Source organism: Tachysurus vachellii, chromosome 2, assembly GCF_030014155.1.
Source record: "Tachysurus vachellii isolate PV-2020 chromosome 2, HZAU_Pvac_v1, whole genome shotgun sequence".
Classification (NCBI taxonomy): Eukaryota; Metazoa; Chordata; class Actinopteri; order Siluriformes; family Bagridae; genus Tachysurus; species Tachysurus vachellii.
The window spans coordinates 25,236,209-25,255,447 of NC_083461.1; the positions used below are offsets into that span (position 1 = coordinate 25,236,209).

General features: G+C 41.1%; 1 protein-coding gene across 11 annotated transcripts in view; it reads right to left on the reverse strand.

Moving 5' to 3' along the window:
* ank3b (ankyrin 3b) overlaps positions 1–19,239 on the reverse strand; it is a 142,659-nt gene that overhangs the window by 19,675 nt on the left and 103,745 nt on the right. For 7 of the 11 annotated variants that reach the window (XM_060863991.1, XM_060863994.1, XM_060863997.1 and 4 more), the window contains 10 exons: positions 18,603–18,701; positions 18,408–18,506; positions 17,108–17,203; positions 16,753–16,825; positions 16,542–16,601; positions 11,613–11,736; positions 9,049–9,151; positions 5,127–5,233; positions 2,610–2,834; positions 577–731 (listed from right to left, as the gene is read on the reverse strand). In XM_060863991.1, the coding sequence (XP_060719974.1) occupies positions 577–731; positions 2,610–2,834; positions 5,127–5,233; positions 9,049–9,151; positions 11,613–11,736; positions 16,542–16,601; positions 16,753–16,825; positions 17,108–17,203; positions 18,408–18,506; positions 18,603–18,701 (1,141 nt within the window). The remainder of the gene's footprint in view (positions 1–576; positions 732–2,609; positions 2,835–5,126; positions 5,234–9,048; positions 9,152–11,612; positions 11,737–16,541; positions 16,602–16,752; positions 16,826–17,107; positions 17,204–18,407; positions 18,507–18,602; positions 18,702–19,239) is intronic. The other 4 variants (XM_060863996.1, XM_060863999.1, XM_060863992.1 and 1 more) reach the window with 3 other exon arrangements.

Here is a 19,239-nt window from a genome sequence, read left to right on the forward strand (position 1 = left end):
GCAGAAGACTACAGGAGACTGCCACTACAGTTAGCACTGGCGTCCTGAAAACTGGAACAATTTGGAAAAATATCACCGTAGACTTCATGTCAGTGTGAACCTTGCTGGCCATTTTCCTTTGACCTTTCTCATCAACAACATGTATTCTTACAGAACTGCTCCTGTGCACAGGAATGTTTTGTTGCCAGTGATATGACCAACTCTTGCCCTGCATGATTTTTATTGTATAACTGCCTAAAAGTGGCTGGTGAGTGTAAGTGTATAATAAAAATGTTTAGCCATGTGCTTTAATGCTTTCTAAGTTTAAGACACAGAAGGCACTAGCTTACTACAGGCATTGTTAGACGACTCTTTGGACTAAACCACTACTGATTCTCCAGACAAGATGTGCTCCCATGGTACCGGAGGTACTTGGTACTTGTTCCTGCTGTTATGTTTTGCTGTTCAGGATTAATTCAGAACAAGTTTCCTGCTTCTTTTCCACGATTTACTTTGAATCACATGAATATGAACTTAACTCCCAGAGATATGCCAGACTGCTAATTATAGCGTTTTAGTGTCCCGATGATGTCCTACCTTCGTCCATGCCGTTCAGCAGCTCATTGAGGGCTTCGGTCTTGCAGTCATACTGGTGTTCCTTCCAAGTCTCCCCATTATCGCTCCTAAGAATGATCAGCTCACGCTCTTTCCCTCTCATGGAGCCAAAGTGAGGGATCTCCACTATCACAGGGCTGCAAGGACAGACCATACAACACAAAGAGCTGACTATGCTTTTAAGGAGCTCTTCTATTAAGAAATGACTGATGATGGTATCAGCAATGCAACAGAGGGCCACTTGGTACACCTGATAATCAGAGCATTTATATACAAGTCTGTGTGTACTATACAAATAGAACTACATACTTATTTCTACCAAGCGGCAATACTTTGTGCTTTATACCCCCAGAAAAAGAAAAACATTCCAGACCTTTTAAATTGAGCACTAACGGGATTAAGAATTAACGTTTAATAGAATAACATCTTATTCAGGTTTTCTCAATGCTGGTCCCGGAGTACAGCCACCCTGCACATTTTGGTGATATCCCTGCTCCTATGTAATCAGCCTTTTGTTTTGTTTTTTTAAATCAACCAAGTCATCAGTCTTTAACTGTTTGAGTTAGAGGAGGGAAAGCACCATGATATGCAGGGCCATAATATTTTAAGGATATTTTTACATTTTTAATCAGCATACGTTCAAAATTTGGTTAAAATGTTCAAACGGCAGAAGTTCAAGCTAACATTGCTAACAAAGATAAATTTGTATATAAATATAAAGTGACATTTAGATACAGACAAGCAAGACACTGTCCACACTGAGTCATGATAAAACAGAAAATTACATTCAATGTATAATCCCAGAGAAGGTACCATGAAAAAGTACATCTAACCATTTAACACTGCCAGTCAGAAGTTTCTCAACACTTGTTGGTTTGGGTGTAGAATGTCAATTAAACACGGAAAAATATCACAGGGTCTGTATGAGTGCTTCTTCTAATATCAGGGACATTGGCAGGATAAAGCAGCTGATCCAACATTAAGTGCAAGACAAATGCAGCTGTTTACTATAAATGTCTAGTTAGAGGTCTGTAAAATATCAGGTGTTCAAAAACTTTTGACTTTCAGTATATTTTCCAGCTATATTGCTTTTGTTCTTTTGCATTTCCTGATCTTACAGGATAATAAATATCATCTCTATACTCTACGGTACATCAAGTAATGTACATTGGTCATTACTCATGCCTTGGTCTGAAACTGCAAGAAGAATGATACCTTCTCCAGAAAGAAAAGAGCAAATGAATCCATCTCCCACATGGGATGGCACAGTGGGTGTCTGAGTTTGGTCAAACATGGGCAAAAATTGTCAGCCATAACAGCAGCAGATAACATGCCCAACAAGCACAGTACAGCGAGCATGATCCACTTTCAGCGATCTCGCTAGTCCGCTGAAAGCCTTAAAGAAACGGGTGATTGGAAAGTAAAACAACCCAAAAATAAAAAAAAATCAACAATGGCTTCAACCATGAGCAGAGTCATCTTTTCTCAGCGGCACACTCCTACCCAGCAAATTTTGTTCCTTGAGGCCCAAGCTGCAGGATTCGGCTAACGAAGCTCTCGCCCTCATTAAGAGGGGGGAGTTTTCGGGGAAGATGGAGTTTACTGAATAACATCCATGCAGCAATTAGAGGAACAAAAAGGAGGAACACAAAACAGTCCATCATTGCTGCAGGAACACTAGTGTTTCATTTAGTCACTTCAAATAGTTAGCCTTAAAACCTCTCCACATTCTATAGTCACTACTGTGCATCTGTTATAGTGGAGCTCATTTAGAAGTTTTTAGTTTATCTAAACTAGTGATCATATGTTCAGGGGGCAGTTCAATCATCTTCTTGGATGCTACACTGAGTTCTGCAATGTATTGCAGCATTACTGTCAAGTATCAGAGACTGGCTTGATGCTAGTCTCACTGCCAAATCGCCTAGCCACCACACATTCCAAAGACAGATGGGGTTCATGGCAATGGGGAGTAAAGAATAAACAAAAAAATGAAATGGTAGAAGAGCATCACCTACCCGAGGAACTGGGCTCCGGCAGGGCCCACCTCCACTAGGCGGCTTGCTAGTCCCTCTCCCTCCACCATGGGCGGTGGCGAGGCAAGCTTGTGCCGCTTGACCAGGCGGCAGGTGATGCGAGTCGGGGCCGTGCACTTGCGTGGTGGGATGATGATGCGCATCCCGTTGTGGCGGCTACCTCGCATGGAGCCACCGCGAGCATCCACCATGAAGCTCACCAGGAACCTGTAAAGAGCAACATGGCACCATGATGAAAAGGGGAAAGGGCAAAGAGGCTTTGACCGTCAGTGACCACCAGTGAGGACGGTTTCCATGCTGTGATAAAAAAACTCACACAACCAAACACCAGAGGAAAGATGCAAACAAGAAGAGAGGCTGGAAAGTGAAACCATGAGAGCTCAGCCCTGGCAATTTATTCATGGAGAAAATTTGGCATGATTTGTCATAGATCCTTGTGTTCGTGTTGATGAATAACAATCGAACAGCATTGGCTTAGAAGTTAAAGTCTTTCACAAACTGCCAAGGTAGATCACTCAACAAGCAAATGTGGCATTTGTGTTACTGGAAAAAAAATGTGTTTCTGGGAAAAAAAAAGAGTCTTCAAATTTGTTTCTGTGCTTTATCAAAACCAGGTGAACAAGTAATAGTTTACCAACAATACTGATTGCATTGGCTTTCACTTCTGGTGATTTTACCAATAATGACAGCAGTATTGAACATCTCCGTCCTTGGCAGGTTCTTTAACATTGGTAACCTAAATTATTTCCAACACTTTCACAATACATTTGCAAACTCCCGTGGCTGAACTGATCAGTTTGTCAAGAGTGTGAGTTTGAGCCCAAATACAGTAAGAGTTCTAACCTCCTTATGGGTTGATTATACACTATTTAGGCAAAAGTATCTGGACAAGATCACACCAGTACAAATTATTACCACAAAGCTGGAAGCATAAAATTATAGAGAATGTCTTTGTATGTTCTAGCAATAAGATAAGATCTCTCTTCTTTAGAATCAAGAGGCGCAATCCTGTTTCAGCATTGTCCATGAAGACATGGTACTGTAGCCGAGGGTTGCTGTGGATCTTGCTGTGTCCTGCACAAAGCCCTAACTTCAGCCCCTTTAAGCACCTTTGCTTTTATCAACTGACCTTTAGGCCAACATCAGTATCTGAATCCCACTGCATTCGCTCAACATCTAGTGCAAATCTTTCACTGAAGAGTAGAGGGTTTTATAAAGACTAAGGGGGAATAATATCTCGAATGAGATTTTCAAGCCCTAACTGATCACACGTCCAAATACTATGCTGTTCATAAAGTCATGTGGAAATAGATACCGGCGTCTTGATAGCTCTTTTAATGGATATGTCTACTGCCCAACTTTGTATTGTTCAGGCTCAGCTTTCAGAAAGTTATATGTTAGATCCAGGTCGCTGGATAGTTTCCTTTGCCAAAAATCTAAGTTTAAATAGCACATAAAAATATTATGAAAGTGTTGGAAAAATAGCTAAATACGTATGAAGCAATAATTTGACTCAAATAACACACATCCAGAAATATGGCATGAGCAGGAATTCACTTGAATACGGGACAATATTATGTATAACTGCATGATTGCAAGTGCAATGTTGCTTTTATACAACAGTTTTAAAAAACTTTAACTCACATAACTTATATTTCAGACACAATATATCCAGGTCTTATTTATTTATACTCCAAAAAACGAGACGAAAGAAGCCACATTCATTGGTAGAGTTTCTGCTAACTGGCTAGCTAGATCATTGATTTTTGATTCCTGTTACAGTTGCATCTGGTAAACTGACTTCCCTTCTTCCTTTTCACAATTTTGTCTTCTCATCAAAATCCACACATCTTTTGCCTTTTTCGCCTATCATGTCGCTAACACTAGTGTGATAACGGTGTCACTGCATCGGTTACTAGATTTGTAATTGTACATCACGTATCATACAGAGATCTCTTCAATAGGAGCTCTCCTCAAATGGCTCGTTCAATCAAATCCGAATTGCGAACCGGAACTAACTGTTGTATGAAAGCACATCGAACAATAAACTTGTTTAGTGGGAAATCCCGATTCGATTCGTTCTGCTTAGTTTCGACTTCGACTTATTTTGTTCTGTGGGTGAAGAAGAGGAGAAAGAAAAGTAGCAGGCAGAGAAGAAAGTGTAGTCACAGGACACAACCATCATCACCTGGAGTCATACTGAGGGAGTGGAGTAGAAACACTGTGAAGAAACAAAAATAAAAAAATGGAACAGTTGAAGGAAAGATAAAAATGAACAAGTTTCATCAACTCCAGAGGAATGAGATTCATTTGCAGGAACACAGAAAGACAGAAAGAGCAGCATAGAAGTTTAGCAGAAGAGACTGAACATTAAAAGTATTTGGAAAAGTACAAAGAGTTTTATACTGTAGATCCACTATAAAAACTAATAACTGTTAAATGAAATAAATTGTATTCCAACAAAAGAATTTTTGCTGTATGTCACAAGGCACATCTTACCCTGAATGGACAGGGCTGGAGACCAAGTTGACGTTGTCCAGAGCGTCTGCTGTCCAACTGTATCGCCTCAGAGAGTCAGTGTCATACTCTTTAGCTACAGCCAGATGCTGAGGGTAAGAAAACACACACACACACACACACAAACACACACACACACAAACAGTCAGTAATGTGTTTGGGTGGTAAACCGCAAACACAAACTCAGTGTCAATGCATGGCAATAAACCGGCACTAGGAGGTAAGTGTTGTGGAGCTGAGAAGTGCTGCCTACATTGCAATTCGCATCTCAAGCACACACTTATCACCTCAGTGTCTGATGGTAGAAAGCATCCAAAGAACACATGCATGTTTAAAACGGGTTGTAGGGACAGTGGAGAGTGGGAACTGAAACTTCTTGAAGCAAATAATGGCAAGTCAAGGATAGTCTAAAGCAGTTAAAAACCAGGAGACAAATCATAGAGCAGCAAATAAACATGTGCTTCTCGGACAGCAGGGGGAATTCAGGCATCATGTGATTAAATGGCCACTATGAGAATACAGTTGCCTGCATTTGAGCTGAAGATTGGTAAAATAATATTACATCTTTCATTGAACTGGATACCTTATTATGGGGCTCAACAACGCAGTGCATCGCTTTACAGACAGCCTGAAGCATTTAAAGAAGAAGAGAATGTTTTAAACACACTCATCAGCACTCATAATGAGCTCAACACAGAGATCTCGTTAGGAAAAAAAACTCATAACTATGACTATAACTATAGACTGAAGTATACAGTACATATCGTATACATATACTAATGTCTACACAGAGGTGTATCTCAACTGCATGCAAATCTGATACTGGACTTATTGTATTTGATCAGCTCATGTGAGTAGCAGTCAATAATTAAAGACGCGGTGCACGATGTTTGAAAGCCAATGTTGACATTTGAAATCACCAAAACAAACACGCCCCTAACCCAAATGGGTGTCACCCCTGTTTTGATAGCTCTGCCCCACACATACATACGTAACCCAGGCAACTATTATGGCGGAACCTGCTGGGGCAGCTGGCTGAGGGGATATTTTTAATCAATAAATGAATTCAATGAGTAATACTATGGTAATACAAATGTGTTTTTGTAGTACTGTGTGTTGTACCGTGAAAGGTTTAGCTCTGTTTCACGTGGAAGACGTTCAGTTCTCTCCAGCGCTGGAAAGCTGATCCTATATTAACACGGGTCCTGCTTCTTACCTTATCGTAAGCCTTTTGTCCCTTTTCGTTTTTATCCGCCATGTCAATGTTTCAACCGCTTTCTGCTAATGTCAGACATACGCACTGAACACTCTCTTCGCCGCATATTGACAAAGACACGCCCCTTTCTGCTCATTGGCTACAAGTTTGTTTTGTTTGTCGGCCCGACTCAGTTTTCTGAACCATTTCTCAAACAACGTGCACCCCACCTTTAAAGCAGATGTTGAATATATCAATATGCCACTATTGATTCACTGAATGAATAAAAAAACTAGAAAAGTGCACTGAATTAACACGAACAAATTTACACAGTGATTTATAAGTGCAGTAAAATCCTGCACACACTGTACAGGTTCATGACCTCGATTTAGGTTCTCCTGTGACAGCACACGATATTAACCCTCATTACCGGAACACTGAGGTTCAAAACCAACTAATCAGACATTTAAATTTTATGGTATAAAGTCTGATTTAAAATGAGCACAGGACAGTGAGATGCTTTCTTACACAGAATTTACACAGAACTTTTAAACTACAAGAACTTTTAGTGTTTAGCTGAACAAACACAGAGCATCTCTGAGAGCAGACATGGGTTTGATATCAACATTTACTTTGAAGACAAAAAACATTTATTTATTTATTTCTTTTTTAGAAATGATGTGTAGGCTATACAAAAACTGAAAAACTAGTGATTCTTAAAGCCCTGAGTGTCTATTTCATATGAGCTATTAAGCAAAACCGTGGAGTGGAACATGACAAATACAATTCAGCGCTGAACAAAGACACCCTCTAAAACCTCTGATAAAAAGAAATCAGTTTAAATGAATATGATGCGCTGGATCAAGTGCTATTTTAGGAGCTGCTCAGTGATGAATGTAGAACACGTATTTAAATTAAACCACATTGTCAGTGATCAATGTTTCAAGTCTTGGTTAGTGGTTAATCCTCTTATTCATACAGTACATCTTCATATTAGTCTTTTTTAATTTTTAAATGTAAATATTTAACACACTTCATGTATTCTATCATTTCTTTTTTTGTGGGTGTGTTTAAAAGACAGCGGTCTGTTTAATACCTCACACTATTCACACTATTAAAGACAAATCTGTCAACACTATTTGAATATGTTGTTCAAAAACATGACAATGATTTGAGCTTCATAACCCGACTCTGAACACGAGTAACGTTCCTCAGGTAAACGCTGATTACCGAATAGAGCCGTAGGAAAGGGAACGAGAGAAACCAGAATGTTCAGTGGTTTAGAGCGCTCTTTGTTGAAGAGATCGTTCAAATAATAATAAAAGGCATTCTTCTGAATAATTAAAAAGCCTTTATAACAGATGCCTATTGTTTGCTTATGAATTCAATACCATTTATCTATCATACCTGGCTACTGCTCCCTAGGAATATAAGAATAGTACACAATAGTAATAGATTTATTATTTATTTTTATATAGGACAAGATTGTTCTGCATTGTGTCCTATTGCTATCATCATGATGAAGGATGAAGTTCTTCCTGAACTATACACAGCATATCCTGCAGTATTTTAGAAATTTCTTGATGATTCTCGATTGTATGACTGTGTGCTTGTATAAATAAAGTGTGCTTGTAGTCATAAGTTCCTTGAGATTGGGATTGTGTGGTTTTTGAACATTGTTCAGCTCCTGCACATAGCCCAAATGAAGTAGCTGGAGCTGAATCAAGCCTTGATGGAGAAACATCTTGGCTATGGCTTGCTAATGCATATGGCACATATTAGGATAAAGACTAAGGGTGGTATAATAGAAATAAAACAACAGGGAGTTGCTGTTAGAGGATAATAATCAATACTGGGGGCTCCAGAGAGAGGGGCACCAGAAGAGCTTTCATCCTTTTGTTTGGAATTAAAACAATTTTCTACTATTAATTACAGCGAGACTTCATCACGGGCATCTGTGAGCTCATGTATGCAGAAGGGTAGTGCTTTTGTCTGAATGTGTTACACAACCCCATGTTCCAGGATGAGCAGCAGTGTGAAAAGATGCCATTGAGCTGGCTTTACATATCTCAGAGGAAGCACATGATAGCCTTCACCCTCCCAGATTGTTAGCTGCTACATGCTAAAGGAGACCTAACTGGTGGGATGGAACTGGCTGAGAATAAATTACTAAATTAAAAACATCAGGAAGAATAAAGATTAACACTGGGTGGTGTGATGCATCATGATAGATTATAAAATAGGTGATAAGTTTAGTATTTCTTATAGCAATAGAACATGAGCAGAAGTGTGACAAACAAACGTGACAATTTCTCAGCTATTTATAGTGAAAAAACTCCGGATACTAAGAAACCCTCAAAAGCTCTCCATCATGGAGTCCATCTCCAGTAGTGATCAATTCTCTTCACCACATCTAATTACACCAATTACACACACTTTTACTGTTTATGTGTCTTTGAATTATCTGCTATTTAAGACCCTGGGTATGTCGTTGCTACAGAAACAATGAATTTAACATGGAATTAAACATTGCTAAGCTGCTAAGCTATAAAATTGAGGCCTTTGGTTGAACACCATGGAACAATAACCTGTTGATATTCCACTGTTCATATAAATCCTGCTTCTCCTGAACAGCTCAAATGTAAATTCAGCTTCTGAAATAAAGCCAACAAGAACATAAAAACAGGATGGAGAGTGTAGAAGGCATACCGTGTCCTTGCTGGGTGCCAGGATCTCCTCGATCATCATGCTGTCCCTGGTGAAAGAGCTCCGGTTCAGTGTGTTGGACCTATCCGAACTGAAGGAGCGCAGGCTGTTGGCATTCACAGTATATCACACACAGTGCACAGGGGAGGGAGCGGGGCATGGCAATGAGATGAACACAAAACACAGACACACACAAACACACATACACACGCACAAAAAAATAAATAAAACACACACCTGTTACTGCATGCAGCTTCCAGGGAAACTGGCGCAAAAGTTCAAAAGAAAAACGACAGCACACGAGTGTCAAACAATGGAGAGAGCGCTTGATGTGCAGAATAAAGATGAGTGCGAGCGACTAATGAGCAGCATGTGGGAATGGCTGACAACCTAATGCTATGACTATACGCATGTTATCTGTATTAACCTTTTTTTCTCAGATATTTTGTATTAGAGAAGTTAGTCATGAGAGCAGCATCAGTAAGTGGGTCTGTGGATTCTCTTACAGAATCCTGACCCTGAAATAGATTGGCATTTGAAGCTGCAAAGGAGGTGAGGTCTTTCTTAAAAATAAGCCACGCTGAGTTGTGACTTTCCATCCAGACTGAACTTTTTGCTCCCTGCACACGTGTAATAAAAGTATGTGCTAGTGCGCCGTCCCGTGGGAATCGGTATGATGAGGCGATTCAGAGCCTTATATTTAAGCTGTGCTCCCTGCCAATGTAATACCTGCCCGTAAATTTCCAGCGACAGGTAAATTTACAGCTAATAAATTATTAGTCGGGAAAATATGGAAAAGTTCTTAACAGGAAGTTTGTGTCTGTGAACTCCACGGAACCCTGGAAGCCACATGAGAAGAAAAAAATGGAATCACATAAAAACCGACAACAACACATAATAACAGCCTTGCAAGCGCAAAGGCCAAAGAGCTCAGGACAGGCAGAGTTCCTTTAAAATGTCAGCAAGCACATTGTAAGTTGGACTCTGAAATCTGAACTTAGGTTGATCGACCCAAAGATCGACAAGTTCTCACGAGTCATAAAAGCACAGGCTTGATTCGTCAGCACATTTTGCACTTGTTTGTAATTTCTTATTAAAATGAACAGAAAACAGATGAAGGATGTTACAAGACGAGTGTTTCTTTGACGTAATGACTCGAGGAAGGAGGGGGGGATCCACAGTCATGCCTTCTTACCTGACTCTAGGACTATGAGAAGGAATCGGTATGGTGGAGGAAAGGAGAGAAGAGGGACAGAGGAGATCGAAAGCAATGAATCAGAGAGCGAGAGCAAAATGCAGTGGCTGAATGACAGCAGCTCCTAATGTTCTGCAGTTGCACCGCAACACACTCTTAGACCCTGCTGAGCTCCTCTTCTCAACGAGCTTTCGTTCAGCGTGTGGGATCCCCGAAAAGATTTTAAAAAAACATGATGTAAAAGAATGCGGTTTACAGTGTTTCAGTATGAGCATGCGGATTTCTATCAACAAACCTCACTCTCTCGGGGGAAACAGAGGAGAGCTGCAGTGCTGTCTAAGAGCATGCGAAGCAAGCAGATATTTGGCAGATGCTGCTAAAATGGAGGACTGAAAGGAAACAGAGCTCCTTAGCATCAAACAGGACCGAATTAAAACCGAGCTTGCACTGACCCGAGCGTTTGGAGCAGAATATTCATGCAGATGATCACTTTTTTATCCAGTTTTACTAATAAGATCACGGGCTCATGGATACCGAGTCCGATTTATCCCGTCTAATGCTTTCGGTATATTATTATACCAGTTTGATGTATTGGGCAGATTTGTAACACTGAGCTCTGTATAGGTTAAACATTAGCCTTGTGACTGTGACATTCAGCCAGTGTGGAGTATGACAGCAGCAGCAGCCAGGAAACAGTGTAAACATTGACCAGGCTGCCAATAATCCAGCAATCAGGAAAAAAGAAGAGATAACAGGACAAATCCTATTCATTCAGCTCAAGGTCTGCGTGAGTCAAACCTCTGAATGCTGTGCTCTTTCCCTACAGGACACGAACATGAAAACATTGTGTCTGAAAGAAGCTAGCGGATTAGAAACCGCTCCTTTTCTGCAGTTCTACATTAATGTTCCTTTAATTGATGACGATTTAATGAATTAGTTTAAATGAACAAAGCCTGAACTTCAGAATTAATATATAAAGTAGGTTACACATTTTATTCATGGATGATCAATAAATAAACATTTCCAGCATTAAAAAATGAGTCAATTTAATAAATTTAGTAAATGGCATTTTATTTAGTTTTAGATATGAGATTCAATAAACCTTCATAAATCCAGGTGTATTTATTAAACATCTGTCACTGAACCTTAACATGCTTATTATATTATTTATGGTGTGTTAATGCTGAAGTTCATCAGGTCTTTAATGATGGCAGCCTCTGTCATGTTGGAACTTTTTTATGGTCTGAACTTTATCTTTAGATGTTTAGCTCAGTGTTATACAACACTGTAACAATCAAACTCACATTTAGTTTGAATGCATGGGAAAGAAAGGTGAAGTATAAGTGTGTATATGTGTGAGGAGCAGTGTTACCTTCCAGATCGGGCTCCGATGCTGAAACCCACGTAACCTTCCTGAGGCAAGGAGTCGTCCCCTAGCTCTCGCAGGTCCTGGGGACCCAGGTACTTATCTGTGTCCCCTAACATCACGTCCTCACCTAAAACCCAGACAGACTTAGTGTAAAACCTTGGTCCAGGAAGCATCCAGTATACAGTGATGAGTATAATCCTAAAATGACTCGTACCCAGTAAATGAGACATGGAACTGTTTATTTATTTACTTATTTATTTAGTAGAGCATTTTTTATTCTTTCTTGTACCAAAAGGAGTAAGAATCAGTAAACTCCAGCATTCATAAACACAAAGTTCACAACCAGTAAAGTAACTCACAGGGTTAAAGAAAAGATTTAGAGCAAGTGCACACCAGAGAGAAAGAGAGAGAAAGAGAGAGAAGCTGGTGTGGAGGGGGGACAGCATTCCGACAGTGACAAAGCGTATCCTGCTCCCCCGCTGCTCATCGCCACAGCAACCCCTCCCCACAAACCCTCTACTGCTGTACTGTTACTGCCGCACACACGCATTTTATCCCGTATTCACTGTTTACTTCACATAAAAGAATTTCCCGCACACACACCCACACACACTGTCATGGAAAAAAGAAAAAAAAAAAAAAAAAAACCTACCATTGACTAGCCCTCCGAGCTGCCTGGCTTTCAACCACAAGCTTTAACAGTCAGCAAAACCTTTCTGAACAGCTCTCTCTGAACACACGCACACACACACGTGCACGCACACACACACACACACACACACACACACACACACACACACACACACACTTGCACAGATCAGCTTTCTCTCGCCTGAGCTGCCATGCGTGTGCTGCAGTGCTAAATCTATCGTACAAGACCAGCCCTGAACGCCGTAAACAAACCCAAGCAGCAGCTGCAGCAGCTCTCAGAGTAACTCTTACACAGCCGAGTGGTCATGACCCTCCTTCAGCGTCTCTTTACCTTTTCAAAGGCCACTTCCTCCTTGTTCATGCCATACGTCCACTTCAAATCCACACGCTCAAGTCAGAACAAATCCAGAATAACGCACAGTACGGATGCGTCCAAATATCCTGCGTATCCCGGTCCCTTCCCCCTGACTGGCCGAAAAACTACAGTCCCTCGCATTGCACTGCGTGCGCACACACACACACACACACACACACACACACACACACACACACACACTCTCTCTCTCTCTCTCTCTATCTCTCTCTCACACACACACACACACCCCTTAGCTGCTGACAAGAGTTTGAATTGCGCGGGAGCACAGCAATTCCGAGGTCACGGCAGGGGTGGTACAGACCTCTATGATTGGAGACTCGATGCCCTCTACTATGGGGCACAATAGAGAATGAGAGTGTGGGGGGTTTCTGGGGGACTAGGTATACTCAGTAATCCGACTCTTAGGAACAGAATAAAGAACAAAAGAACCCCTTTACAAGCAGGAGGACACACAGCCGGGTGGGAGAGACGGAATGACGGACCGACAGCCACCTGCCCCTGGCCCCTTTATTACACAGGAAGGATCATGAGAGCTTTCAGCATTCAAACTCCACCTAAACTCCAACACACATCAATTTATACACGGCTTTCTCTAATTCACATGACAACGTCACTAAAAAAAAGATCACATTTATACATGAAACTCGAGTAAAAATGTCACTAGTTATTGTTAAAGTTCTAAAGGTTGAAATGGACAGTGATGCATTATTAGTTTTTGTTCTGGGAAAAACATTTTATACAAACCTTTTAATAAAACAAGCCCATGTAGGCAAACCCTGAACCTCATCATCCAGTGAAATGTTCTTTAGAACATCTGCCCTGCTCCTGAAGGTGGGTCTTATTCAGATTTGTTTTTTTATTCTGTGCAGTTGTGATGCATTACGAATGTTACTGATTGTCAAAACAAACCTCCTTCTGAGACATTTCATTAGTTCATTTAACAAACTGCCGACTTGATCATTTATTCATTACGTTACTACATTCAAGTCTAGTCAAGCTTCTGATGAAGGTTGTGATGGATTTTAATGGAACTCCAGTCCATTGCATTTCACCACACATTCACACCCAGTGTAGCCAATCTAAGCCTTCAAAATCACCACTTACTACATCTATATTTACAGATCGTCATGAGAGCTGTTCAGACTGCTGCTGGAGGAAGTATCTGGCAGTTTTTCAGCTAGGTTTACGGTTAGAGTCTTAACCTGACACTAAGAGACCTGTATATAGTACCTGTCTCTCAGCCACAGCCTTTTGTATCTAACTCCTAGGTAGTTTTGTTAACTGCGTCCATTGTAAAATGCTGTTTATTTCCCTTTGATTAAATATCACAGCATCGAAACTTAATCTTACACCAGGCTTTTGCATTCAGAGAATTCACCAATGTTCGCTAATGAGTCCAAACACACCGGCCACCTTTACGGGGTTTATTTCGGAGCGTGTAAATGAGAAGCTATCCGAGTTATGTCAGTGGAATCAGGGGTGCACAAGTGTCCGTTATCAGTAACTAGACTCCACAGCAGTCCACACACACACACACGCACACGCACACACGCACACACGCACAGTCTGTATTTTTTCGAGGCAGTAAACACATTCTGTTGAATAAAATGCTTGGTAAATTACAGGGTTCCCGAGTTGTTGTTTTTTTTACTTATACAACTAGTTTATCTTTAAAAGAACTTGAGTAATGAAAGTGTGCACTGGCTCTAAAACAGTGCCTCAGAGACCCCTATTGCTACAGCAAAAAAATCTACAGCCTGCTGTTAATTCGTCTAGGTGCTCCAGTCAGAGTCGTGTAGCACCGTTGCACTGCACTTTATTTTATCATGATCACTTACTGTCCTGTACTGATATCAGACTCTGAATATCCTTTAACGTTCTGTATTAATGTTAAACATTTATAGGTCTGAATATGTTCAGTATCTCTCACTACAGTTTTTTTGCACTGTGTCTGAGGTAAGAGCGTACTAACATAGCATTGTATATACTGTAGATGCTTAAGCACTCTTTATAGACATGAAAATAAACTGGAAACTTATTGCTTATCACTAGATTGACTGCGAGTGGTTATTTTTAATCTTATATTACATAACAGTGTGTAACTGCTGAAGTGTCATGCCGTTCTCCAAAGCACTAACATATGGCTATATTACATATATTACAGAATCTGCATCTGATAGTCCAGAAAACCTGAAATAAATACAGGATATTTATTTATATCTATTTATTGATGCACATGTTCCAGCTATCAAACTTGTTTGTATTGTGCCTAAATAAGAATGGGAGTTTTCATTAAAACACAATGGTTAGTGTAGTGTAGTGTAGTGTAGTGTAGTGTAGTGTACGTTTAAAAATGTGTGTTCTTCAGCTTTCTTACCCAGAACATGTAGCATGATGGACAAATAACACACATCTCTCCCAGACATGATGTCAGCATGGTCCAGTTACTGATTTGTCCACTCATGTGTAAATACCATTACTTATTAAATCAGAACTCTTTGCGAATGTTAGACTAATCACAGGAAGTGCCACTGAGCACCGGTATAGCCAGTGTTAAACAACAGGCTCGATTTTGACTTTAAAAGGCTGCTTTGTACATCGATTGATCGTTACATTGCCCTTGTCCTTTTTTTGGTAGATATTAATCACTGCATACCAAAAACACCTCAGAAGACCCGATAGTGACGCAGGCATCTAGTCATCACTAAGTTTCTCAGATCCTTACAGACACCCAGTTTCCCTGATTCCACAACATTAACTTTTACAACTGACTGTAAATCTGTCAGTAAATAAATCCCACCCCATTAACAGGTGTACTGTAATGAGATCATCAACGTTATTCAGTGGTTTAAATGTTATGGTTGATCAGTGTCTACCTCTGATAAAGCACTAATATGCACTAATGATAACTACGTGTGAAATCTTTCCCCTTAAAGGTAGGGTCGCCGATGTTTGAGAAATGCTTCATAAAACTGAGTCGGGACGACAAACAAAACAAAAACAAAACTAACGTGTAGCCAATGAGCAGAAAGGGGCGGGGCTTGTCAATATGGGTGGAGAGAGTGTTCAGTGCGCATGTGTGACATTAGAAGAAAGCGGTTTTAACATTGACATGGAGGATAAAAAAAACAAAGAAAGAAAGTGAAGAAAGGCTTACGATAAGGCAAGAAGTAGGAACCGTGTTAATATAGGATCAGCTTTCCAGCGATGGAGAGAACTGAAGGAGCAGGAAGTTGGCGCATATTCACAGATTGGAGTTTCCCGAGTCAATAACTCCTGAGCTAAACACTGTTACTACACAAATAACACCTCTTTTCTATCGTAGTAATGTAGAGACGCAGCTACAACCGTGTTTTGCTAGTAACAGCGTTTAGCTCAGGAGTTACTGACTTGGGAAACTTTACTTAAGACGCCGAGGCGCTTTTTTCCTTCTCAATAGGTGAGTAACGTTGGTTTTGCTTTGTTTCACAGAGCTAATATATGCCGTCCTTTGCATGATTATGCTTGTGTGTCATTTTTGCTTGTTTGTTTATCTGCAATCGTATTGTTCTTCCCTTCAGCTATGATAAAGACACATTTCTTTCCATTAGTTGCCTGGGTTACGTATGTATTTGTGGGCGGAGCTATAAATACAGGAGTGGGACCCATTTGGGTTGGGGGCGTGTTTGTTTTGGTGATTTCAAATGTCAACATTGGCTTTCAAACAACAGAGACCCCACCTTTAAAGCAGCATAATGTAAAGTATACAGCAGAGAAGCAACATTTGTGTAAAACGTGCATGAAATTATAACCCGGAGAAAAGCACAACAACAAAGAATAGTAAGGTGAGTCAAGAAAGTCTGTTAGTTTAGAGTGAGGAGTGAAAAGACCGTAGACAAAAGAAAAAGAAAACGAACAAAAAATACCTTCTTCAACATCTGACATATAGTCCTCATTGAGCATTTCAGGGACATTGGCTCTACGAACTGCGTGATTTAAGCATGAAGTGTTAGGATGAATAACCATGTGAGTGGATTAACAAAAACTATTCATATCTACAGTCAAAATGGCATTGATATAATTGAGTTAAAGCATGAATCATTATTGTTTTATTAATATTCATAGCACAGGGTTTACCTTCATCATCAGACATGTCCAGAACCTCGTTCATTGTTTCTGGTACATTTATCTTGTGCTTCTCGGTCACCGTCTACAAAAAGAGCATCCAGTTAAAATCCACCTGTGTGACCTCGGTTCAGTTCCCATGTCTCAATAAGGGTTAAAGCTGAAGTGTAGTGGTCGCTCAGTATTAAGGTTAAATCCAAATGAACCCAAGACTTTACTGCACATGTCTATATGCCAGCTACATTCTGCCATACTTTTACATAATACTGTGGACCAGTAATGTGTAAGAGTCTCTTCTCTTTAAGGTTCTGCTCGTTTCTCTTTCGTATTACTTTGATTTGGATGTGTGTAGAGCATGGAGTCTCACCATAGTGGTCAGGGTCTCCTCAGTCACAACCTTCAGGGTGTCCACTACTGAGATGTAACCCAGCCGCCTGGCGATGGACAGAGCTGTGTTTCCATTCTGCACACAAGTGAAAAGCCATCAACATCACATCATAAACATCAAAACCAAACGCCACAGCCATCATCAGCCATCATCGTACTGTAACTGGTGTTCAGGGCTGATCTGGAAACAGAGTTAGTGTGATGTGGCTGTAGTCCATGCACTCATTTTAATGTCTTATTATTTCCATAGGAACATCTCATTCAGGTGGATCTGTACAGTGGATGCTCCACATTGTCTTCAGTTTCAACATGATGTCATTCTTTAATAACTAAAAGCTGGAAATATTGGTAACTGTTGTAGTCTCTCTCTCTCTCTCTCTCTCTCTCTCTCTCTCTCTCTCTCTCTCTCACTCACACACACACACACACACCCTCCCTCTCTCTCTGTCTCTCTCTGTCTCCCTGTCTCTCTCTCTCTCTCTCCCTCTCTCTCTCACACACACACACTCTCCCTCCCCCCCTCTCTCTCACACTCTCTGTCTCCCTGTCTCTCTCCCTTTCCCTCTCTCTTTGTCTGTCTCTCCATCTCTCTCTGTCTCACACACACTGTCCCTCCCTCTCTCTCTCCCTGTCTCTCCCTGTCTCTCCCTGTCTCTGTCTCTCTGTCTCTCTCTCTCTCTCTCTCTCTCTCTCTCTCTCTCTCTCTCACACACACACTCCTTCCCCCTCTCTCTCTCACACTCTCTCTCTCTCCCTGTCTCTCTCCCTTTCCCTCTCTCTCTGTCTGTCTCCCCATCTCTCTCTGTCTCACACACACTCTCCCTCCCTCTCTCCCTCCCTCTCCCTCTCTGTCTGTCTCTCTCTCTCTCTCTCTCTCTCTTTCTCTCTCACACACACTCTCCCTCTCTCTCTCTCTCTCTCTCTCTCTCTCTCTCTCTCTCCCTCCCTCTTTCCCTCTCTCTCTGTCTGTCTCTCTCTCTGTCTCACACACACTCTACCTCCCTCTCTCTCTGTCTCTCTCTCTCACACACACATTCTCCCTCCCTCTCTCTCACACACACTCTCCCTTGCTCTCTCTCTCAGACTCTCTCTCTCCCTCTCTCTCTTTCTAGATGGCTTGGTACGAAGAGTTTTGCACTGCTAAAATGTAGAAAGGTTTTAACAGCTTGTGAGTAGATGCTGTTATATAGCGCTTACTGTGCTATCCTACTGAAAAAACAGCTCATTTCCATTTTTTTTTATTATTGCTAGCACATGAATGCAGATCCGTATCCACTCACCAGTGTCAGCTCGTTGGGCGAGGCTCCGTGCTGCAGGAGGAGGTTAATGACGTGTGTGTGGCCTTGCTGTGCAGCCTGGTGTAGAGGAGTGTATCCGTTCTGCACGAACACAGCCAGAACAGAACATTGTTACGTCACCGATGATAAACATCTCACATAATATTACACCATTAACCTGTCATAATTTCTAATCACCTTTGTTTTAGCGTTGACCGTAGCCTGGTTCTTCAGGAGGAAGTGCACCATCTTTATGTTGCCATAGTGACAGGCGACATGCAGCGGAGTATACGCCATCTACAGACAGCATCACGCGAGAGAAAGAGTGAAACAGAGAGACGAAAGATTACACCATTCGCTTAGTGAGCCAGTTATTTCAGGATGCACTTGTATAAATTTTTCATCCTGTTTCCCTCTTCTACATTACAGCATGACTTTTCACCTTCAGTCAAGTGAAGGTTCACATTTATTCTAACAAACGTGCTAGTATTCAGCACTTAATTAGCCAGTTTCATCTAAACCGAACTCACTGAATTTATATCATTTACTGACTAGAGCACATTGTGAAAGACAACTGGTCAAACTCCTGTACTGTGTATGCTGAGAGAAAGGGGGTGCTGTAGGATCACCATGGACTTCCTTAAAATAATGATACTGAATCATTTCCAGAGCAACATCATGTGTGTTGCAGTAGCCGTCCTTAAGTGCATGCAGTGGGTAGCATTGCCGCCTCACGGCTTCAGGGTTTCCAGTTCGATCTTGAGCTCGGGTTACAGTCTGTGAACGTTCTCGTGTGTCTGCATGGGTCTCCTCTGGGGCTCTCTACTGTTTCTTC